We start from the raw sequence: 26,219 nt of genomic DNA on the forward strand, positions 1-26,219 counted from the left end.
GCAGTCAACTAATAATTTAAATAAACAAAAGAGAAAATTCTCTCTTAGATCGGAATGCAGAATCCTTGGACAATCTATTGTCTGGGCTTTTTACAATTTCTGAAGTAAACTGACCGATAAATAGCGGACATGGGAGAATCTACAATTTGCATTCATCACCTGTTCGCTTATGTCCCAATAAGAATGGCTCTCGGTCATATCTCAGGAACCGTTTATAGTACAGCTTTGAGAAAAAATATTTATAACAAAAGTTGCCTCGGGAAAAGCCTGGAAATTATTTTCATAATTCTAGGTCCACCGCTAGAGGGCGTAATTCTTCTTCTTCTTCTTGATGTGCCTATCCGTGACGAATGTTGGCGATCATCATGGCAATCTTCACTTTATCTGCAGCAACGCGGAAAAGCTGCATAGATGTTGTGTTGAACCAGGTTCTGAGGTTCTTTAACCAGGATGTTCTTCTTCTTCCTGGACCTCGCTTTCCAAATATTTTTCCTTGCAGGATGGCTTGTAGGAGGGCGTATCTGGATTCATTTCACATAATGTGTCCAAAGTATTCCAACTTTCGAGATTTGATTGTGGTTAGTACTTCTCGGTTCTTCCCCATTCTTCTAAGAACCTCCTCATTTGTGACCCGATCAGTCCATGGGATTTTAAGAATTCTCCGATATAGCCACATCTCAAATGCTTCCAATTTTCGGCACATATCCTCGTTCAAGGTCCATGATTCAACACCATAAAAAAGGACAGAGAAGACGTAACATCTCAGCATTCTTACTTTTATACCAAGAGAAAGGTTGTGGCTCTTGAAAAACGCCCCCATACGGTTGAAGATTGATCTAGCTTTTCCGATGCGCGCTCTTATTTCTTGGTTATTGGTCCATTCTTCATTTATTATGGTGCCGAGGTAGTTGTAGTGCCTCACTCTTTCTACAGGGGTTTGGTTGATATAGAGTTGACCTTCTGTTATCTTTTTCTTGCTAACGATCATAAGCTTTGTTTTCTTTACGTTTATATTGAGTCCATATTGTTGATTGTAATACGTGATTTTGTCCATGAGGACTTCTAGGTCTTCTAGGTTGTCCGCAAATACTATGGTGTCATCTGCATACCTGATATTATTTAGCCGGTACCCATTTAGTAGAATACCTTTGTCAGTTTCGTGCAAAGCTTCGATAAATATTTTTTCAGAGTAAAGATTGAAAATTAGGGGGGACAAAATGCAGCCTTGCCTCACTCCACGCATGATTTTGACATATTCGGTGAGTTCACCGTCAACTCTGAGGTTTGCAGTCTGATTCCAGTAAAGGTTTCTAATTATTTTCAGATCTTGGTTGTTAATTCCTGCTTCTTTTAGTATTTGCATCATCTTGGCGTGTTGTACTCGATCAAACGCCTTCTCGTAATCAACCAGACATGCGTATACGTCGCAATTTACGTCTCTGCATCTCTGGAATAAGACTTGTATTGAAAACAAAGCCTCTCTCGTACCAACAGCATTTATGAACCCGAACTGGTTGGGCGAAATTTGACTTTCACATAGCTTGTAAATTCTCGTATGGATTACCTTTAGGAACAATTTTAGGAGATGACTCATCAGGCTTATCGTACGGTATTCTTCGCACTTTTTGGCTCCTGGTTTTTTTTTGGAAGTGCAATAAACTCAGACTTCAGCCATTCTGTTGGTATTTGTCCAGAGTTGTATATGTTGTTGAATATCTTTGTGATTATTGCTATTGATTCGTTGTCCATCAGTTTGAGTAGTTCTGCTTGTATATTATCGGGACCTGCTGCTTTGCCATCCTTTAGCTGTGTTATGACAGAATAAACTTCCTGCTGTAATATTCTTGGTCCATCATTTACCTCTTCTTCTAGCTCAAAGGTGTTATCTCTTTGGTCTTCAAATAGTTTTTCTAGATATTCTTTCCACGTTCTAATTTTACTCTGTTTATCTAAGATGATGTTTCCGTCAGAATCAGTTAGATTTCCTCTCTGTCTCCGTCTTAGTCCACCTGTGAGTTCTTTAACTTTCCTATGTACATTGTGATTATCGTACTTTGATTGTAGAATCTCAATTTCTTGGCATCTCTCCATTGCATCTTTTTCTTTCGCTTCTCTAATTTTCCTTATTATTGATATATTGATTGTTTTGTATGTGTCGGGATCATATTTTGCATTTCTTCTTTCGTCCATTAGTTTCAGGATCTCATCTGTGATCCATGATTTCTTCTTGGTTAATTTATCTGCCTTTAAGTGTATATCCTTTACATTTTGAACTATTTCGGTCATCTGTTTGATCATTTGTTCTTCGTTCGATGCGTCTCTAATTGCAGTCACTTGCTCGTTTAACGTGGCTTGGACCCTCATTTTCGTGTCAGGGTCTTTTAGCATACGTAGGTCGTATGATTATGATTTCTTTTTCTGCACTATTTTGAGTTTGACGCGAAATACTCCCACCAGTGGAACGTGGTCCGTCTCTAAGTCTGCTCCAGTAAAGCTGTTTCGGAATCTTTTGTTTACTAAAATGTAATCTATTTGATTTCTAATAATTCTCCCGGGTTTGTCTTGAGGGGATTTCCATGTGTACAGCTTTCGAGGTGGTAATTGGAAAAATGTGTTAGTGACAACGAGTTCTGAGTCTTCTGCGAATTTTTCTATCAGGTCTCCTCTGTCGTTTCTGACTCCAAGTCCATGTGCGCCGATGTATTGCGTCTTATCTCCAGCTCCAATCTTGGCATTAAAGTCTCCCATAATGATAAGAACTTCCTGTCGTGGAATTTTCTGTATAATTCTGTTGATATTCTCATAAAACTCAATAGCTTCTTCCTCTTCTTTGTCTGCAGTGGGAGCATAAACTTGGATAATATTTATATTGACGGGGTTGGCTTGTACTTGTAGGAACATCACTCTCTCTGAAATTGGCGTAAAGTTAGTAACGCATTTGGCAACTTTGGGTGATACGATAAATCCAACTCCATATTCATGTGATCCATCACTTTTTCCCGAGTAGTATACCTTGTGATTTTCCACTTGTATTTCCCCAGAATCTGACCATCTCATTTCTGCTATTCCCATGATTTCAATATGCATTCTTTTCATCTCCTGTATTGCATTGTAGATTTTTCCTGCTTTATATAAGGTTTTGACATTCCATGTACAGATCTTGATATTCTTTCTGCACTTCAATTTATTATCTTGTGGTGAACTCAAAACTGTCCTCCCCGGAGAACCAATCGGAGGACTTACTCCGGAATTTAGCATTACCATGATTGATTGAGGGCGTAATTGAATATCAAAAATTAAAAAATCAAAATGTTACAAAATTTACCTAACGAAAGGGCACTGTAAATCCACTCGTCGTATTCTTCATAAAATCCTGCGCATATTTGATTTCATAAGTTTAAGTCTACCTTTGCAAATAACAGGTGGGGGTGAGTGGGAACCTTCTTATGAAAAAATGGCTGTACGTCCGGTTCTGCTAAATCGAATTTTGCATACTTGGTCTTGTTGAAATCAGCTCTGTTTCGTCAATGTAAGTGTCTTATTTTCGAAAAAGCCTAATAAGTAATATGCAAGCTAGGAGGCGTTATTTAATTATTTTCAGAAATCTAATTTTCTTTGGAAAATATTAAATACAAGTATGCATTTTTAATCCTGTATTACAAAATTAGACCAAATTAGCAACATAATACCGAAAACCGCATGTCGATACCTTTTTTGTATCTCGAGATATCTTAAGAAATGTGTAAATTCTAAACATAACTGTTACTGTCACCGGTAAACGAGGTTAAGGAAAAGTAGTGTGCTATGGAAAGAACAAATAAACATTTTCCAGATGTAAATGTATATAATTACTTAAAACAACAATAAGACAAACAACACTATAAAATATAACAAAGAAATAAAAGTAAAATTTAATAAAAAAATTTCCTCTTGGTAAAAGGTATATTAGTTTAAAAAGCCCTAAAGGGCTACAAACATATAAACAAAACGTTTTCGCTCTGTAACAATAGCATCATCATTGTTACAAGAACATGGTGAGCCAACCAAAAAATACAAAGGTCAAAGCCTTTCAAAAAACAGACAAAAGTCTTGTATAAATGAACACATCGAAAAATCCAAAGAATGGATAAAATTCCTAAGGATACGACCCTAGGGCAGCATATGACTCCCACACGTGGTAAATGGGTCAAAAGGTAACTAGGTCATTATGTTATAAGAGGTGACAAATTTCACTTGTAATTAATGGTTTACAGCCAACTACTGGAAGTTCTTCCTTGTGGAAAGAAATAAAAGCAACTACTTACTTAGTCTTAGTGAGTGCTTACATGTTCAATTTGTGCCCATAATTTTCAATGCAAGCATTTACTCTTTTAAGAGTAGATTGAATAGCAACAGATTTAACTGTTTTAGACTTTTATTTATGGGGACGGATTAAAGACCTTATTTTTCCCGCTAGGCCCATTACTCGAGAAAACATGATCTAGAATCTAGAGAATACGAAACGCCATTCAAAGCATTGCTAAAGCAGAAATTGAGACTGCTGTTTAATCTACTCTTGAAAGAGTAAATGCTTTTATCGAAAATGATGGGCAACAATTTGAACATTTAGGTCGTCACTAAGTAGCTGCTTTTATTTCTTTGTTATATTTTATAGTGTCGTCTGTCTTATTGTTGTTTTAATTAATCATATACGTTTACATCTGGAAAATGTTTCTTTGTTTTTTGCATAGCACACTACTTTTCTTTAACTTCGTTTACCGGTGACATTAACAGTTGTTTAAAATTTACACGTTTCTTAAGATATCTCGAGATAGAAAAAAGGTATCGACATGCGGTTTTCGGTATTGTGTGTGTGAGAGAGATCCTGGCATCAGACAAAATCTATTTGGCACAAAACATGGTTTTCGGTATTATGTTACTAATTTGGTCTAATCTTGTAATACAGGATTAAAAATGCATACTTGTATTTAATATTTTCCAAAAAAAACTAGATTTCTGAAAATAATTAAATAACGCCTCCTAGCTTGCATATTACTTATTAGGCTGTTTCGAACATAAGACACTTATATTGACGAAAAAGAGCTGTTTTCAACAAGACCAAGTAGGCAAAATTCGATTTAGCAGAACCGGACGTTCAGCCATTTATGCGCAGAATTTTATGAAGAATACAATGACTGGATTTCCAGTGCTCTTTCATTGGGTAAATTTTGTAAAATTTTGATTTTTTAATTTTTGATATTCAATGACGCCCTCTAGCGGTGGACCTACAATTAAGAAAATTATTTCCAGACTTTTCTCGAGGCAACTTTTGCTATAAATATTTTTTTCCCAAAGCTGTACTATAAACGGTTCCTGAGATATGGCCGAGAGCCATTCTTATTGGGACACCCGGTACATAAAAATCCAACAGAATTTTATCATCCTCAATACTCAAATAAGAGTAAAATAAAATTAGAATAGACAGCTTTAGATTTAATTAGATTCAGTTGACCACCACCATCGGTTGACATATGTTTCTTCTTTTTAGAGTCATCAGGACTGCTGCTTGTACCCTACAGGGTACACCACAAACAGTTCTGATAACTCTAAATAGAAGAAACATATTGTGAACTGATGGTGGTGGCCCCTGAATCGAATTAAATCTAAACCTGATAGACGAGCGGAACACACCCAAAAAAACGCTTATTTCTCAAGATACTGACCACGGAGAGATGAATGGCCAATTTTAGTCATACTGTATATTTTTTATGGTGCTGAAAACGAAAATAAGGTTTGTTTTGAATTTCATGTGGGGGAACATTCTCAAAATCGCAATTTTACCCCAAAAATAAAAAAAAATAAAATCACTTTTTTTGCGTTTACCTCGCTACAACTCTGTTCCATTTTAATATTTTTTTCTAAAATTTTAAAACAGTATATAGCGTTAACATTTCTGAAGGCAATGGTCCCTGTTTCAAGCTTTAATTCTTATTCTGATAAAGGTTATGAATTTTTTAAAGGAAAAGGTGCGGATTGGTGCATTGCAAAGTTTAATCGCAAAGTTTAATCGACGAAGTTTAAAATTTAGCTTCTTAATCACGTTTATGTTAAAATAGAGAGTACAAAGAAGTTTTCTGGTAAGTTTTAGATCAAAATGTTTTATAGAAAAAAAAATAGTGCAATTTTTATGATCCATATAGTGCAATAGATACTGACTATTGACCATGGGCAGTGAATGGCTAATTTTGGTCTTAGATTAAGTTTTTGGCCGTGATGAAAAAGAAAATGAAATTTATTTAAAATTTTAGGTGGGGGAATATTGTCAAAATTGCAATTGTCCCCTAAAAATAAAAAAAAATGAAATTACGTTTTTTGCGTTTAGCTCGCTACAACTCTGGTCCGTTTTACTATTTTTTTCTAAAGTTTGTACACTATATATCGCTCACTTTTTTGAAGACAATGGTTTCTGCTTTAAGCTTTAGTTAGTCTTATTCTAGTAAAAGTTATGAATCTTTTAAAGTACAAGGTGCAGATTCGTGAATTGCAAAGTTTAATCGCAAAATTTGACTGACAAAATTTGGAATATAGATTTTAAATTGAATTCTTTTTAAAACATGAGTACAAAGAAGTTTGGAAGTCTGGAAAGTTTTGGATCAAAATGTTTTATAGAAAACAAATTATGCAACTTTTAACATCGACGTTATAAATCCCCAAAACAACGCTAATTTTTCGACATACTGATCATTGGTGGTGAATGGCTAATTTTGGTCTTACTTTATGTTTTTGATGGTGCTGAAAACGAAAATCCAGTTTATTTTGAATTTTAGGTGGGAGAACATTGTCAAAATTGCAATTTTGCCAAATAAATAAAAAAAATTAGACCACGTTTTTCTTAAAATTAAAAGTTGCACCATATTTTTTCTATAACAAATCTAGACCTAAAACTCCCCATAAAACTTCTTTGAACTCTATGGTTTAACATAAACGTAATCAAATAGATAAATTTAAAATTTTGTCACTTAATTTTTGCGATTTAACTTGGCAATTCACGAATCTGCACCTTTGATTTGTTAAAATTCATAACTTTTATGAAGAAAAGACTGGAAGACTACAGTTGCTCTCATAGTCTTCACAAATGTGAGAAATATATGCTGTAAAAATTTCAGAAAAAAAATATTAAAATGGAACAGAGGTGTAGCGAGTTAGAGTTAAAAATTCGTGACTTCATTTTTTTTTTTTCATTTTTAGGTTAAAATTGCGATTTTGACAATGTTCCCTCACATAAAATTTAAAATAAACCTCTTTTTCATTGTCAGCACCATCGAAAACATAAAATAAGACCAAAATTAGCCATTCACCGCCCATGGTCAGTATCTCGGTAAAATAAGCGTTATTTTGGGGATGTATAACGTCTATATTAAAAGTTGCACCATTTTTTTTTCTATAAAACATTTGAAGAGTACAGGGGAAAAACAAAGAATGTCACTTTTTCATGAATTTTGGCTTTTCTCGCTATGTGGTAGCAAAAACTGAGTACTATCGACCAGACTATCGATTCAGAACAATAACCAGATAGATCAGTCTATATAAACTTTTAGTCCAGAGAAATAAGATTTTTCTCGTGACACATCCCCCTCCAGGCCGAAACCAAATTTTTTGAGTAGTATGGACATCTATATTATTAACCTATATGTTTCCTGCAGCCGATTTTGATGATATACATAGTTATAAACAAATGAAAATCGAAAAACGGTAAATTATCGCTTTTTTCGTCTATTACCAAAAAGTTAAGCACTTTAAACAAATTTGAGAGTAAGAAAGTCATAAATCGTATAAAAAACTTCAATATGGCATTCGCTGAATATGTCCATCCTTATTGGTTGCTTAGAAAATTGCAAAATAAATCATAAATTTTGAGTTTTTATAAATATTCATAACTTAGGTAAAAATTAACTTAGAATCTTCTTATTACACGGAATACCGAGACTTCTTGTACTTAAATTATATTTTAAATTTCAAAGCAATTGGTCAAATAGTTTAAAAGTTATTTAATTTGTTTATCCCAAATTCATTTTTTTTTTTTGCAAAACTATAAGTCAGAAAATTACGAGGTTACAATAATACTTCAGAGAGTTTATGGAAGAAGAACATTTATACTATTACCTTAATTAAAAATAAATGACAAAAAATAATTTTAAACAGTGTAAAATTATTTTGCAAAAACATGTCGATTTTTTGCTTATTTATAAACAATTAGAATAACTTTTTAACCGTTACCCGTAGAAAAATTATTTTTTCACATTTAGAAAGACTGAATTTTTATACACATTTAGAAAGAAAAACAACTGTTCTACGGCATTTAGGGACAAAGTTAGCCCCCCCCCCCCCCCATTTTTTTAATTCACATGTTTTTGCAAAATTATTTTGCAATATTTATAATTATTTTTTGTCATTTTTTTTTTTAATTAAATAAATACTGTAAATTTTGTTCTTTCATAAACTATCCAAAATATTACTGTAACTTCATCATTTTCTGACTTACAGTGTTGCAAAAAAAATTAATTTTGGATAAACAAATTAAATAACTTTTAAACTATTTGACCAATTGCTTTGAAATTTAGGGTATGATTTAAGCACCATAAGTCTCAGCATTTTGTGTAATAAGAAGGTTCCAAGTTAATTTTTACATAAGTTATGAATATTTATAGAAACTCAAAATTTATGATTTATTTGGCAATTTTCTAAGCAACCAATAAGGATAGACATATTCAGCGGACGCCATATTGAAGTTTTTTATACGGTTTATGAGTTTATTACTCTCAAATTTGTTTAAAATGCCCAATTTTTTAGTAATAGACGAAAAAAGCGAAAATTTACCGTTTTTTGATCTTCATTTGTTTATAACTATGTATATCATCAAAATCGGCTGCAGGAAACATATAGGTTATTATTATAGATGACCATATTACTCGAAAAATTTGGTTTCGGCCTGGAGGAAGTTGTGTCACCAACACGATATTTTTTTTTTCCTTATTTCTCTGAACTATTTCTAAGAATTTGTATCTATCCAGGCGAAGGACCAGGATTGCCCGCACGCCACTGAACAAAAATAAGGAATGTTAGCAGTTTGTTGGTGCATTATTACATTGATAATTTAATGTAGATTAATGTTATATTAAGATTATAGAATAAGAATTGCTATAATTCTGCTAAGAATCTCCTAAGTAGTTTTAGGTATCATAAGAATTAAACCTTTTGGTGTTTATCTCAGTATGTATAAAATGTGACATTCCTTGTTTTCCCCAGTACTCTTCATTTGTAACTAAAACTTTCCAGAAAGCTTCTTTGTACTCTATGTTTTAACATAAACGTAATTAATAAAATAAACTTCAAATTTTGCCACTTAACTTTTGCGATTAAACTTTGCAATTCACGAATCTGCACCTTGTACTGTAAAAAATTTATAACTTTTGCTAGAATAAGACTATGAGAGATACCATTGTCTTCAAAAAAGTGAGCAACATATAGTGTACAAACCTTAGAAAAAAAAATATTAAAATGGACCAGAGTTGAACTGAGTTAAACGCAAAAAAAGTGATTTCACTTTTTTTATTTTTAGGGTAAAATTGCGATTTTGACAATATTCGCCCACCTAAAAGTTAAAATAAATTTCATGTTCGTTTTCAGCATCGTCAAAAACATAATCTAAGACCAAAATTAGCCATTCACCACCCATGATCAGTATCTCAAAAAAAAACGTTATAATGGGGATTTCTAACGTCGATAATAAAAGTTGCACTATTTTTTTTATAAAACATTTTGATCTAAAATTTTCCAGAAAACTTCTTTGTACTCTCTATTGGAACATAAATGTGATTAAAAGGCTAAATTTTAAATTTCGTCACTCAACTTTTGCGATTAAACTTTGCAGTGCACAAAACCGCACCTTTTCCCTTGAAAAATTCGTAACCTTTATCAGAATAAGAATTGAAGCTTGAAACAGATACCGCTGCCTTCAGATATGTTAGAGTTAGAGCTATATACTGTAAAAATTTCAGAAAAAAACAATATTAAAATGGAACAGAGTTGTAGCGAGGTAAACGCAAAAAAAACGTGATTTTATTTTTTTTATTTTTAGGGTAAAATTACGATTTTGACAATGTTCCCCCACATGAAATTCCAAATAAATCTCATTTTCTCCGTGGTCAGTACCTGGTCATTTTGGAGGTGTCTGCCGCTAGCCTATGTCTTTTCTTAATAATTTACATTTTAAAACAGTAATCAAGTAGTATGTAAATAAACTCACTCCTCCAACGAAAACTACAAATTCTTGAGGTCATTTTATGTTGACTTACCGTAAATTTAAAAAATTCAGCTCTACTCCAAGAGTATAGCCTGCATAGTCACATAGCATGCATAGAAGTGTTTGTTTACTGATCAAACGCAACTAGTTTTAGAAGTATGAGATTTTTTTTATTCTTATTGCCAAGAAAAAAGAATGTGGAAGAGGGTTGGCAATGAGACACCTGCGCCAATACGAATGTAGGAAGTAGAATAATGAGAAAAATTATACAGCAGACTCTGTCTATAACGAACACGGTTATTACGAGGTTTCGCTTATAACGAGGTACACTAGATGTCCCATGAAATTCCTATTGAACTGTAACACCTCTATAGCGAGGCAAACGGAAATGAAAGTCTTGGTAAAAGCGAAACGTATTACCAAAGATTAATGGGCAACCAAGGGCGGATCCAGGGAGAGGGCCATGGCACCCTCCGAGAATTTAGAAAAATATAAATTTAAATATTTGCAGTTCAAATAATGTTTTTAGTTTCAAACACATATATAAATATATAGGTATGTATAAAACAGGAGATAAATATGTTTTCTCGACTAAGATTGAACAAAAGCAGTACCGAAAGCTTCAAAGAACGACATAGAATGTTTTGCAAATCAAAATGTTAATAATTTTACAAAGTGTCAATTTTTAGAACGACCTTGGCAGTCATCAACAACGTATCAATTTATATATTCTGTACATATAAAGAATAGAAAAAAAAATGAAGCATTACTTGGGTCACCAGCACTTAGAACAAAGGAATTGGTTGGTACTATCACACAGTCAAAGGATATTGTTTTACAAGTATTGCGTTCCATTTTTCTGATGAAAAATATGGTCATAATAAAGGGATGATAGCACAAAGCCTTGTCACAAAAACTTTAACATGTTTCGCCAAACTCATGGTCAAAGACGGAGCCATACAAACCCATGAAAAACATTATACCACAAGAAGTTCGTTCAGGTTGGGCTGGATTTTCTACAAAGTTATCGCAACCCACAAAAGTTAGTCATTAACCAGTTAGACTCTCAGAGGTCTAAACAGATACAAGAAAATAGAGAAAGACCAATATTAGCATCTATATTGTTCTTAGGTTGACAAAATATTCTTCTAAGAGGCCATCGTGATGATAGCCTTCTGCTTCTAGACGAAGATGCTGGACCTAGCAATGAGGGGAATTGTTAAGGTTTAAACTCGCATCAGAAGATACGACTCTTAAACAACACCTATCCACAGCATCTTCCCGAGCAACATACATTAGTAGCACCAGTCAAAATCAATTGATAACATGTTGTGGTGAAGAAATAATTGAACAAATTAATAATGAATAAGGTTCAAAGTGCAAATTATTACTCTGTCATATTTGACGAAATGACCGACGTATCCCACGTGGAACAGCTTTCTCTAAATTTGAGATACATACACAATAACAACATTCGTGAAGACTTTGTCAAGTTCATTGGCGCTTATGTGAATATAAAAATAATTAGTGAAAATCATCTATAAAGCGGGGAAGAACAAGGCCTGACCGTAAAAGCATTGGGAAAAATAGTATTAAACTTGTTAAAAGAACTGCACATGGATCCGAAGAAATGTGTAAGAATCGGTACTTTAATAATACTTTAATAACTATAAGTTTTGAATGTCTCTATGATACTCAAAAGTGTGTGAAAAGTGCCTTAACACTCACTATTATAATCCTAATTTTTAAAAATTACCCCCAGACCCTTCGCTACCCCTACTCAAAAAAAGTTACTGGGCCCTCCCGAAAATCGGTCCTGGATCCGCTCTTGTGGGCAACACACTTTACACAAATAAACCAAGCTAGATAATGGAACATGTGAAACAGCAGAAATAGCATGAAACAAATTAGCGCAAATAATAGAAGACGAACTAAAATAATCTCTAATGAAACTGAACTTGAGAAATGTTTAAAGGAAAAGAGGGAATAGGAAACTCGCTTTTAAAAAATAGGGGATCACAAGTGATACAACAGTTCACAATATTGTGTAACAGGAAGGGACGAATGGGAGTCGAATAAAACAAATCTCATATTGGCAGATCAATGTTGGTACACATACGACTCTAAGGCCGTCCGCACATGAGTCGATCGAAGACACGTCTCGAAATTCGCGCGTCTTGCTCGTCTTGTACGAACCCTAGGACACAAGGGATTGCCCTCCGCACACTAGTCGATTCTGTTTTTATAAATTAACGCATTTTTTATACAGGGTGTCCCGAAAAGAATGGTCATAAATTATGCCACACATTCTGGGGTCAAAAATAGTTCGGTTGAACCTAACTTACCTTAGTACAAATGTGCTCATAAAAAAAGTTACAGCCCTTTGAAGTTACAAAATGAAAATCGATTTTTTTCAATATATCGAAAACTCTCAGAGATTTTTTATTGAAAACGGGCATGTATCATTCTAATGGCAGGACCACCTTAAAACAAAATTATAGTGAAATTTGTCCACCCCATAAAAAATTTATGGGGATTTTGTTCCTTAAACCCCCCCCCCCCCCAAACTTTTGTGTACGTTCCAATTAATTCATTATTGTGGTACCATTAGTTGAACACAACGTTTTTAAAATTTTTTTGCCTCTTAGTATTTTTTCGATAAGCCAGTTTTTATCGAGATGCGGCTTCCTTTTTACTATATTTACATAAAAAATTTATGGGGGTTTTGTTCCTTTAAACCCCCCAAATGTTTGTGTACGTTCCAATTAAACTATTATTGTGGTACCATTAGTTAAACGCAGTGTTTTTAAAACTTTTTTGCCTCTTAGTCTTTTTTTGATAAGTCAACTTTTATCGAGATGTGGCTTCTTTTTAAAAATGTACCAAAAAATTTAAGTTATAAATAAATTATTATAATATATTATATATAAATAGTTATTATAAATTATAAATAAATAAATTTTCAGATTATTAACAGGTGTCTATAATCATACTGAACCATATACAAATAGGTGGTGGATTCGACAAATATTCAAAATATCTCGATAAACACTGGCTTATCAAAAAAGTACTAAGAGGCAAAAAAGTTTTAAAAATATTGTGTTTAACTAATGGTGCCACAATAATTTAATTGGAACGTACATAAAAGTTTGGGGGGGTTTAAGGGAACAAAGCCCCCATAAAATTTTTATGGGGTGCACAAATTTCACTATAATTTTTTTTTAAGATGTTGCTATAATAAAAATTCCTCATGTCCATTTTCAATAAAAAACCTGTAGGAGATTTCGATATATGAAAAAAAATCAATTTTCATTTTGTAACTTCAAAGGACTGTAACTTTTTTTGTGTGCACTATTGTATATAGGTAAGTGAGGTTCAATCAACCTATTTTTGACCCCAGAATCTGTGGTATAATTTATGACCAATCTTTTCGGGACACCCTGTATAGTAACCAAAACGACTATTTCGATCTGTGAAAAGTACGGTATTATTACATTTTTATACAGTTGCATTGTACAGTTGAGGGTATTTTTCTACTTCCTCAACGAATTTTATAATAAACACCTAGAAACAGAAGTTCAATGTTTTCAGAATTTTACATTACAAACAATATATTTCCACAAAGCTAATAGTACTACAATCAACGAACATAACATTCACCGATCTTTAAAAAGACTAAAATTTAATTTAGGGCAAAAATCAACAAAAACGAAGCCAACAAATAAAATAATGACTGGAAAGAGAGAGACTGGAGGAGATTTGCAATCCTAAACGCTCCGTATACGGAGCTCAATGTCACAACGAAGGAACTTAAGTGACGGGGAGAGATCTACGCGATTGGAATCGAGTCGATTACTTCAAGCGTCGCTCCATGTGCGGACGGCCTAAAACCGATGAAGGAGTTAGATACGGATGAAAAGCCTTATTGAAAGCCTTAGGCCGTCCGCACATGGAGCGACGCTCGAAGTAATGGACTCGATTCCAATCGCGTAGGTCTCTCCCCGTCAGTCAAGTTCCTTCGTTGTGGCATTGAGCTCCGTACACGAAGCATTTACAATTGCAAATCTCCTCGTCTTGTACGACTCTCGTTCCGTGCGATCTGAAGCGCACGAGAAAGTTCGAGTGAGACGCACGTTTAGACCGTCCGCACATGGGGCGACGCTCGAACTACTCGACTCGATTCCAGTCACGTAGGTCTCTCCCCGCCAGTAAAGTTCCTTCGTTGTGGCATTGAGCTCCGTACACGGAGCGTTTAGGATTGCAAATCTCCTCGTCTTGTACGGCTCTCGTCGCATACGATCTGTAGTGCACGAGAAAGTTCGAGTGAGACGCACGTTTTTAGTCATAATAGGTAGTTTATTTTATTTGTTTCCTTCGTTTTTTGTTGTTTTTTGCGCTGAATGAAATCTTACTTTTATTTAAAGATCGGTGCATGTTATGTTCGTTGATTGTAATACTATTATTAGCTTTGTGGAAGTATATAAATATATTGTTTGTAATGTAAAATTCTGAAAACATTGAACTTCTGTTTCTAGGTGTTTAATATAAAATTCGTTGGGGAAGTAGAAAAATACCCTCAATTGTATAATGCTTATTGTATACAAATTGTACTAAAAATGTAACAATACCGTACTTTTTACAGATCGAAATAGTCGTTTTGGTTAATATATAAAAATGCGTTCTTCCTGGTTGGAAGATGTGAGCAAACTAAATCGACAAGTGTGCGGAGAGCAATCGCTTGTGCCGCAGGGTTCGTACAAGACGAGCAAGATGCGCGAACTTAGAGACGTGTCTTCGATCGACCCATGTGCGGACGGCCTTAGTTATTATTTTATTTGTTTGCTTCGTTTTTGTTGATTTTTGCCCTAAATTAAATTTTAATCTTTTTAAAGATCGGTGAATGTTATGTTCGTTGATTGTAGTACTATTAGCTTTGTGGAAATATATTGTTTGTAATGTAAAATTCTGAAAACATTGAACATTCTGTTTCTAGGTGTTTATTATAAAATTCGTTAAGGAAGTAGAAAAATACTCTCAACTGTATAATGCAACTGTATAAAAATGTAATAATACCGTACTTTTCACAGATCAAAATAGTCGTTTTGGTTACTATATAAAAAATGCGTTAATTTATAAAAACAGAATCGACTAGTGTGCGGAGGGCAATCGCTTGTGTCGCAGGGTTCGTACAAGACGAGCAAGACGCGCGAACTTCGAGACGTGTCTTCGATCGACCCATGTGCGGACGGCCTATTGAAAGCCTAGGTAATCACTCTACTATCTTCCAATCTGAAACGTACGCTATAGAAATGTGACTCCAGGAACTGATCATGGGGTACTGCAGGGACAAATCTATAAAAATTATATCTGATAGCCAGGCGGTATCAAAAGCACTAGAATCAAATCGGGTTGACTCCGGTTAGTTTGGAACTGTCTTCTGAATCTAATTCAGATCGGAAAAAGTAACAAAGTAAGTTTACTTCGGGTGCCTGGACACACTGGTGTGTCCCATTGAAGGGAACGAAAAAGCGGGCGTACTTAGCAAGGAAGGGGCAACAGAAATATTCGTAGGTCCAGAACCTGTCGTTAGCATAGCAAGAAGCACGCCCAAAAGAACAATATCGGACTGGGTGGAGCGGATAAAACGTAACCACTGCACTGGTACGAACAAATAGGTCTCAAATATTCGAATGCTTTTATACATGAGCCTTGGAAGAAGAGATCCAAAGATCTACTAGATGTGAATAGGAATGATCTGAGAATCAGCGTGGTCTATTTGGCCATGTAGCTTAACAGGACACTGTCTCCTCAAGGGCACATGAACAAAATCGAACTGACAGAAAGTGGAATTGCAGATTCTCCAAGCTGATAAGGAGATAGCAGAACACAGCCTGTGTAACTGCCCCTGGTTGGGAAGGAAAAGGCTCAATATATTTGAGCATTATTAACTCGAGCCCTACGACGACTTTATAGAAGAAAGCCATAATAAACTTTATTAAAAAAGCAATAGACCTCTTAGGTCGAGTGGAAGGATGGTTAAGCATCCACTCGTATTGAACCTAGATAAATACGTTTGACCAACTCTAGTAGGGGAGACCGGGGCAAAACGAGGCTCGGCGCAGAACGGGAAATGCATCGGTGTGCATAACTTATAATCGTTATAATATCGGCAATAGCGCCATTCGAACGAACGTGCGTTGACTCACTTCAGTCATTAGAAGGAAACTTCTAGTCACGTAGCGTACTTCTTTACAGACATAAAATCCGCTTTCTTTTGTTTTGTTAAAAATTTTGGTGATATTTATAGAACTGCTATAAGGTGAGTAAGCAAGTTTTATCACGTCATTCATTCAAATATGATATATATGTTACTGAATTTTAATATTGCGTGCTGTGAACCGTTTTATATCTTTTAAGTTAGAAATTACTAATTTTATTTGAACTGATGTCTGTCGGTACAAAGCGGTCGGGGCAAGACGGGATATTATCCCACCTTGCCCCGCTCTCCTAAATTGCCACTACTTTACAGAATTTAAACTTTGTAACAAGAATCTGACTAAAATTGAAACTAAGAAAAAAAATCGGAGCCCGTAGAATTTCGGACTGATAAATTAAGTTCTTTAAAACCAAATAACTAAGCAATTTGGATTATAAATAAAGTAAGTTATATGAAGTTTAATAGCAAGTGATCCTGTCTGACTTTGTTATTTTTTAATACACAGTTTTAGTTTTCTTTCTATGATTTTTTCTTTCCTATGTATCCCGTTCTGCCCCGGTCTCCCCTACATACTACTATCATAGTGAGGTATTTTTACTTTTACGTCAAATCGATATAGAACAGCCTCTAGACTTTGCAGTTATCTGGTGTGAAGAGTTTGTAGAGTCGCTAAGTACATACCTAGCAAACTAATTTTTTTAAATAAAAAGTTGGAAAACATCAATTTTATTGATATGTGCATTTTATTTTAAAAATGGTAGGATCTGTCTAAAACAGTCATAGGTTTAACACGCTGTTTTACTATTACAGTATGGAACTTTACTAATACCAATAGCTGTAAGCATATTTTACTGGCTAACAGCAATGTAACCATATTATATCAAGGATAACTCTTAGGCAGGCCGCACATCAAAGAAACATCAAACGTAATTTACGTTTCATGGAAATAAACCACTGCTAAACAAATATATGTCCGGCCATTTATGAAACTCTCCGAAAATAAAAATGTGTCATGAGCATGAATCACACTCGTTTCATTGGTAGGCGGACTTTGAGATTTGTTTAGCAGTGTTTTCTTTTCATGAAACATGTTTTTCGTTTCATGTTTCATGTTTTTCGTTTCATGTTACTTTGGTGTGCGGCTTGGCTTAGGAAACCTACACTATGTAATGTGAAATCAAAATTACATTTTATATGAAAGTAAAATACAATGAATAACTGAGAATAGTGCAAACAAATATCGTAAATGAATGTTTTGAATAAGCAAATAAACTTGCGTGCATAGAAATCGGTACACTTAAAAATTTTTGATATCTAGAATTTTCTAAACCTGTTGTCCGATTTAAGTGGTTTTTTTAATATGTTATAGCCTTAATCTTTAACAATACCGCTGTAATAATATTGTTGCTGAACAGGTAAATTTTCATTGTATATCGGGTGTACGAATCAAACTGTGTTTTTTTCTCAAAGTTCGCATCACCCTGTGAAATATTCTAGCTTTTAGAAAATACTGAAATTAAAACCCAACTATAGTCTCGGGTTTTCTTAACATTCTGTTTTTTGATTCTTTCGCTTATGTTGGATAATAAAAAAGTTAGGTAGGTACTTTAACAACTAGCATGCTCTTCATCAGTACAGGGTGTTTCTAAATAAGTGCGACAAACTTTACGGGGTAATTCTGCATAAAAAAATAATGTCCGCTTGTTGATAAACATTATATGTCCGCAAATGCTTCGTTTCCGAGATACGGGATGTTGAATTTTTTCTTACAAACTGACGATTTATTTATTGCTCTAAAACCAGTTGAGATATGCAAATGAAATTTGGTGGGTTTTAAGACGTAGTTATTGCGGATTTTTTGACATACAATTAAGAATTTTATATTCACCAGTGGCGTGCATACGAGTAATATTATTGGTCATACTACCCGTATGCACGCCAATAGAAACACCCTGTGACCCATTAGAAACACCCTGTACTGATGAAGAACGTGGCTAGTTGTTAAAGTACATACCTAACTTTATTATTATCCAACATAAGTGAATGAATCAAAAAACAGAATGTTAAAAAAATCTGAGGCTATAGTTGGGTTTTAATTTCAGTATTTTATAAATGCTAGAATATTCCGCAGGGTGATGCGAACTTTGAGAAAAAAACAGTTTCATTCGTACACCCGGTATACAATGAAAATTTACCTGTCTAGCAACCATATTATTACAACGATATTATTAAAGAATAAAGCTATATCTAACATATTAAAAATCACTTAGATCGGACAACAAGTTTAGGAAATTCGAGACATCAAAATGACCCAATTTTTAAGTGGGCCGATTTCTATTCACGCAAGTTTAGTTTAGTCAAACAAATAGTATAATATAGTGGTATATCACATCTCTCATTAAGTAATATCGAAAATGTGCAGAGCTGTTTCTGTACCCCTTCAGTAATGGTTGTAGGGTTAGGGAAGTCAAGTTAGTGTTTCTTTTTTCTGAAATAGAAAGACTGTAAAGAATTTTTTTATTATTGATAATTGGTAACTGGCTGGTCTAAAAAGTTTATTAAAAATTTGTATTCGTTCTCTGTGTACTTACTCTGTGTACAAAAAAATGGTAAAAGTTTAAATCTGGGAGTAAGTGCATTTTGCCTATCTTAACAGGGGTACCCTTTTATCGAGTCAGAATATTTAGTACGTTTTTTCACGGTTTTTGCTGTAAATTTTAAAGAACCTCTTGGATTGACATGAAAGGCATACGCATAGCTGACATGTCAAAGAAAAAAAGTGATATTGTACCGATGTGTGCTTTTACCCTGGGAGTGTGTTTCACCCCTTCTCGGGGGTGAAAAAATACTCGTTCAAAGTAAGTGCGGAAATGAATAAACTGACTAATTTTAACTTTTGTTCTATAAAGTTTTTTTTATTAAGTCAATACTTTTCGAGTTATTTACGAGTGAATATGTTCATTTTTCAACAAAATAACCACATTTCTAGACGGTTTTTCGCAAATAACTCAAAAAGTAAGCATTTTTTCGAAAAAAACATTCATAGCAAAAATATAACCTGTACCTATACCATGAGGTATCTAGACCTAGTAGAAGCAGAGTTATAGCTAATGAAAAATAGGTTCATATTCCCCAAATTCCAAATAGAATATTTCAACGTGAAATATCCAAAAAATAAAGCCCTTTTTGGGAAAAACTCATTACAACTTTTTTAAAGTGTTTAAAAAAAGCTTTATTTCTGTTTTTATAAAAAAAGTTTCTAGAATCAAATGTAAGTTAATTACGCTCAATATGAAGTTTGTCCCTCTTGTTTTGGCAAAAAAAAATCGGGAAAATCACCCCCTGATTAGCAACTTAAATGAAATTAATCGTTACGGCTTCACATTTGCTTTACTTCTGTTGTGTTTTTATTATCTTTAAGTTTCATCGATTCAAAGTGCTTATTTTTGAAAAAAATTGGTTTCAAAGTAAAATCTTTAAAATTTTTAATTTTGAAAAATGCTTTTTTTTCAAAATTACTTTAAAATTATTCAAAATACCAAAAATCCCAAACAGTAAAAAAACTGATTTGCTTTTCTGAATATTTTTTATTTTTTTTTTTTTGTTTTTCTGTAAGACAAAAATCGGTTAAGATATGGATGTTCAAAGTGTGCATACACACGTGATTAGTGATTCGTTCAAGCCCTTTCTACTACAGCCTTTCCAAAAATAAGGACTTTGAACCGAAGAAACTTACAAATCATATAAACAATACATATACAAGTAAAGCAACTTGCGAAGTGGTAACGACTAAGTTCATTTGAGATACTAATTAGGGGGTAATATGCCCGACTTTTTTGCCAAAACAAAAGGGACCAACCTTATTTTGGGCGTAACTTGTTTACTTTTAATGCTAGAAATTTTTTTTATAAAACAAAAATAAAGCTTTTTTTAAACACTTTAAAAAAGTTGTAATGAGTTTTCCCCAAAAAGTGCTTCATTTTTTGGTTATTTTACGTTAAATTATTCGATATGGAATTTGACAAATATGAACCTATTTTTCATTAGCTATAACTCTGTTTCCACTAGGTCTAGCTAGAGAATTCATATGTACACCATTTTGTTTACTTTTTTACACGCTATATTTTTGTTACGAATGTTTTTTCGACAAAATATTTATTTTTAGAGTTTTGTTGAAAAATGAATATATTCACTCGCAAATAACTCAAAAAGTATCGACTTAATGAAAAAACTACAATAAAAGTTGCACAAAAGGCAAAAGCGCACATCCGCACAATATCACTTTTTTCTTTGACTTGTTAGCTATGTGTATGCCAAACTGTTTACCGAAAGAACGTACTAATTAGATCAGTCAGAATCTTGGACGCTTGGTACCAGTAAAGTTCCAATTTCCGTCGAATTATAACAGAATTTCCACATCGCCCTCAAAACTACACAAAAAAATTCTTAAACCAGATTGAAATTTTATTGTTTATATTAAATTTTGGCAAATAAACGATTATTCGGTAAAAAAATAAATTTAGAATGACAAGTCATCCGACTTACCATTTTTCGATTTTTATCGATTTCTATACCACAGACATATAAATTAAAAATGAAGAAAACAAAGAATAAAAACAGTATCAGAATATCTCAGCAATTTTTTAATGTTCTAAATTTAAAGAACTCAGTTACTTCAATTCACGTATAACCTAAAAAAAATTATTTTATCTATTTTGAAGTTTATAAAATGGTGAAAATCTCCAAAAACCCAATTTTGGGTGTTTTTGAAAATGGCGCACTTTGCGAAAATATCTGGAGAAAATCAGAAATATATTTTTTGATAAAATACACAATGCAGGCATTTCTAAAAAAAAGTGACATGCTGTTTTCGAAAAAAAAATGTATTTTTAGGTTATGTACAATCAACCTGGGTCTATAAAAAATGAAGTTTTGTAAAAGCCTCAGCTATGTGTTCGAATTTTTTGAAATTTTTAAATTCATTTTAACCCAGCGAAAAAAAACAAAAACGAAATACGTTTTTGTTGGTTGGTGGAGGTGGGGTATTTTTAAATCACAAAATAGAGTATAAAAAAATTGAAAAAAAAAATGAATTTTGGGATAGAGGGCATTTTGCCTATCTTAGCAGCGGGTTAAGAAACTGACTTTGAGAAAGCCTTCGACAAAATACAACACAGAAGGCTTGCAAACATATTACAGAACACCGAAATAGATTATCTGGATGTGAGAATAATTACAAATTTATATCGATAAAGAAGATGAAAAAGAGGAGTACGACAAAGATGTGTACTATCTCCTCTACTTTTTAATATGTGCTCAGAAGAGGCACTATAAGACATCAATGAAGGAATATCAATGAACGGAACATTAGTGAATAATCTCAGATATGCAGACGATACAATACTCCTTGCGGACAGCAGAGAAGGGCTACAAATTTTGGTTGATAGCACTACGCAGTATTGCGAGAAGTATGGAATGGCTCTGAACACAAAAAAAAAACAAAAATCATGATTGTCAGTAAGAACAAGATTGAAGACGAAACAATCTACCTACATTAACCTTCCGATGACCAACCTTTTTTTGTTACACGGATGACCAACGGGGGTAAAAAATGACCCCAGCTAAAAATGACCTGGAATGAATGTTTTCAGCATTTAAATCTTCATCATTAAAAATCCTCCATGCAAGGCGACCATTCTGCTATCTGACACCGCAGTATTCAAATGGTAAGGTTTTTTTGACCTTACCATGATCAAATATTCGTTTTATATATAATGTAATTTTCGTGTTAAAGTCCTTTGTGCTCGTTCTTGATGTTTAACTTTTCTGGATACAAAAATAACCAACAGCATATTGAACAATTTTTTAAACAGACAGACAAGGTTTTTTCCAACCAATAGAAAACTACATAAGAAACAGAAGTATTTCATAAATGGAACCCATCTCTCTTCATAGTGGTATTTTGACCTTTTTGACCATAGCTCCGAAGATGGCTTTATAAGCCGAAAGAGCTCAGCTGAGAATTATTAATTTTACACACTTAAAAAGTACACTTCTCCCCCTTTTACCTGTTGTCATAAGTGTGTACAAAACTATTTCAGTCTTTACATTCATATCTTATATGTACACAAAATACTAAGAAACTATAATAATATACGCCAGGAAATAATAATAATGACTAACTGTAGCAGACAGGAATATCATGATTCGTACATAACAGGCACCACAGTCTAAAAATAGATTTTGATAACGCGCAGTGTAAAACTACTTGGAATTCCACATAATAGACGGTATTTTACTAAACATCAACTTCACAATATATTTTTTATTCGTAAAATATAGGGAATTTTTTTTATTTCAAAATATGAGGATATCTGGAATGATATTAAAGTCAAATAAAAAAAATAACGAGTTAAAAATTGAAAATACTTTTGAATTTATTAAAGAAAAACATCGAGGAGTATGAAAGAAAATATGATTCTTTCAACATGCATAAGAAAGTAAAAGAATTAGCAAAGTGTGGAAATATAAGTAGTCGTGCGATAGCTGATTCAAATGGAAATCTATTGTTTGACACCAAACAAAAACTGCACCGATGGAGGAAATACATTGAGGATCTTTTTCAGGATGATCGACCAATACAACATAACATAACGGACGCGAATAGTGGACCACCTATAACTAAAAGCGAAGTGGAAGATGCTATACGCTTGTTAAAATCAAAGAAGGCCATGGGACCTGATGAAATACCCACAGAGGTTCTAAAACTACTAGGAGATTGTGGAAGTAAAGTATTGGTTGACTTGTTTAATGCTATATATAATCATGGTTACTTACCACATGATCACACATGGCTGAAATCTACTTTTATACCAATTCCCAAGAAAGCGAAGGCAAAAGAATGTCATGATCATCGAACCATTAGCCTAATGAGCCACGTACTTAAGGTCTTTCTGCGTGTGATCCATGCGAGAATATATAAAAGAATCGAAGAACATTTGGGCGAAACTCAATTTGGCTTTAGAAATGGACTAGGTACACGAGAGGCCCTGTTTGGGTTGCAGGTATTAGTACAAAGGAATAGCGATGTAAATGCTGTGTACCTATGTTTTCTTGATTTCGAAAAAGCATTTGACAAAGTATCACGTACTACGATGTTAGATGTTCTAAGGTCGACTAATATTGACGATAAAGATCTAAAAATCATTGCTAACTTGTACTGGAATCAAAAAGCCACAGTTAGAGTAGACGGTGATCACACAGAAGAGATTCAAATTCAACGTGGAGTAAGACAGGGATGTATTCTTTCACCATTAATTTTTAACATTTATTCAGAAAAGATGTTTGAAGAGGCACTCAGTACTACACAAGGTGGAATTGTGATAAACGGGAAACTGATAAATAATCTCCGATATGCAGACGACACTGCACTGATTGCCAGTAGTGATACCGAATTACAATATCTATTGGATTCTGTGGTAGCACAGTGCAGTAATTATGGTCTCCACCTTAACATCAAAAAAACAAAATATATGGTCGTCAGTAAGGATAATGTCATCGATGCTGGAATTCACGTTAATGATGTACAACTTAAGAGAGTTGAAGCTATAACATACTTGGGAAGCAGAATCACTGATAATTGGGATCCATCCACCGAAATACGTTGCAGAATTGCTCAAGCCAAATCAGCATTTTTCTGTTACAAGAAAATTCTATGCGGTCATGACATAAATTTGAGTCTTAGGACAAGAATTTTAAAGTGTTATGTGTTTTCCGTTCTTCTCTACGGAGTTTAGTCATGGACCTTAACAGGAAGAATGCTTAAGATGGTTGAATCCTTTGAATTATGGTGCTATCGAAGAATGCTGAGAGTAAGCTGGATGGACAGGGTGCGTAATATTATTCTGAGCAGGATGAAGAAAGTAAACTGGTAAAAATGATAAAGTCTAGAAAACTCGAGTATTTTGCGCATGTTTGTAGACATCCGGAAAAATATAGCATTCTACATCTAATTATGCAGGGTAAAATATTAGGCAGAAGAAGTCGAAGAAGAAGAAGAACATCTTGGTTAAGAAATTTGAGGCAATGGTTTGGTCACACTTCGGAATCGCTCTTCAGATCTGCTGCGAATAAAGTTATGATAGCCAACATGATCGCTAACGTTCGATAAACGGACATAGCACCCGAAGAAGAAGAAAAAAACATACTGGACATACATTTGACGTACTTACTGGAGTCAGACATAGATGTGTGCTTTCTCCGTTTCTGTTTAACATAGTTCTAGACTATGTTCTCTCCAAACTAGACTTCGACACAAAAGGGATACAATGGACGTTAACCACACGCCTAAGTGATCTAGAATACGCCGACGATATCTGCCTGTTAGGACAAAGGTTCCAGGATGTGGCCGACCAATTGGAAACACTATCCACTGAGGCCAATAAAATAGGTTTAAAAATCAATATTAGTAAAACCAAATCAATGAGAATAAACGCAAGGAACAACACGCTATTTAATATCGACAACATGCAGATTGAAAATGTGGAAAACTTCACGTACCTTGGAAGTGTCATAACAGAAAGCGGAGGTACAGAAAACGATATTCGTTTGAGGATACGAAAAGCTCAACAAGCATTCAGCATGTTTAACCCTGTTTGGAGGTCTGGGGAATATACTACAAGGACAAAGATCCGAATATTCCAGTCAAATGTTATGTCTGTTCTACTCTATGGATGTGAAACCTGGAAAGTGACAAAATCCCTTACAGACAAATTGCAGATCTTTGTTAACAAATGTCTACGAAGAATTGTCCGTATTTTCTGGCCAAAAACAATCAGAAACGAAGACCTGCTACACCTGACCCAACAAAAGAGGGTAGAAAATGAAATAAAATCCAGAAAGTGGGGGTGGATAGGTCACACACTCCGAAAAGATAATTCCAGTATTGCAAAAACTGCCCTAGAGTGGAATCCCCAAGGAAAAAGAAAAAGATGTCGCCCAGCACAAACTTGGAGAAGATACATCATGGACGAAATAAGAAGTCAAGGAAAGTCTTGGAATGAGGTGAAGGCCCTAGCGCAAAATAGAACCCGATGGCGCGTTTTCACTGAAGCTCTATGCTCCACTTAGGAGTTCAAGAACATTATTATATTATTAAAGAAAAACATACGCTGGGGTCCAAATTTACCCCCTTGGTAATCCGAAGGTTAAAGGAAAAGCTTTAGAGAAAGTACCCAGATACAATTATTTAGGATGTGAGCTAAATGAACAATGGAACCGCAGCCTTGAAATAAAACGACGCATTAAATAGCCAGAAGGTCTTTCAATAAAATAAAATCAAAAACAATAAATGCTGTATAAAAGGTATATTTAAAAAACCCTCAAAAGGGCCACATCAATTCACATAACTAGTTTTCGACTGGTTTACCAGTCATCATCAGTGCTTACGTGCAATGTACATGTTAGCCACCAAAATGCTATTTTACAAAAATATGTGGGTCAAAGCCCATTTCAAGTAGTCCGTTAAGGAAACATAAGTATAAAAAGCTACCTTAAGCCTTGATGTTTAAAATATAATTTAATTTGCCCTAGGTAACATCTGAAATTTGGGTGTCACTTGCCGTCAAACTTCCAACATGTGAACAAGTCACACCCAAATTTCAGATGTTACCTAGGGCAAATTAAATTATATTTTAAACATCAAGGCTTAAGGTAGCTTTT

General features: G+C 34.0%; 2 protein-coding genes across 3 annotated transcripts in view; one reads left to right on the top strand and one right to left on the bottom strand.

Moving 5' to 3' along the window:
* LOC126889292 (uncharacterized) overlaps window positions 1–25,649 on the top strand; it is a 119,895-nt gene extending 94,246 nt beyond the window's left edge. Inside the window, exon 2 of the mRNA XM_050657419.1 lies at window positions 25,160–25,649. Within this exon, the coding sequence (XP_050513376.1) occupies window positions 25,160–25,628 (469 nt within the window). The 3' untranslated portion in view covers window positions 25,629–25,649. The remainder of the gene's footprint in view (window positions 1–25,159) is intronic.
* Window positions 1–26,219, bottom strand: part of LOC126889291 (TGF-beta receptor type-1) — a 144,420-nt gene that overhangs the window by 92,199 nt on the left and 26,002 nt on the right. The window lies entirely within an intron of this gene.

The sequence above is a fragment of the Diabrotica virgifera genome, chromosome 8, assembly GCF_917563875.1.
Source record: "Diabrotica virgifera virgifera chromosome 8, PGI_DIABVI_V3a".
NCBI classification, from domain to species: domain Eukaryota; kingdom Metazoa; phylum Arthropoda; class Insecta; order Coleoptera; family Chrysomelidae; genus Diabrotica; species Diabrotica virgifera.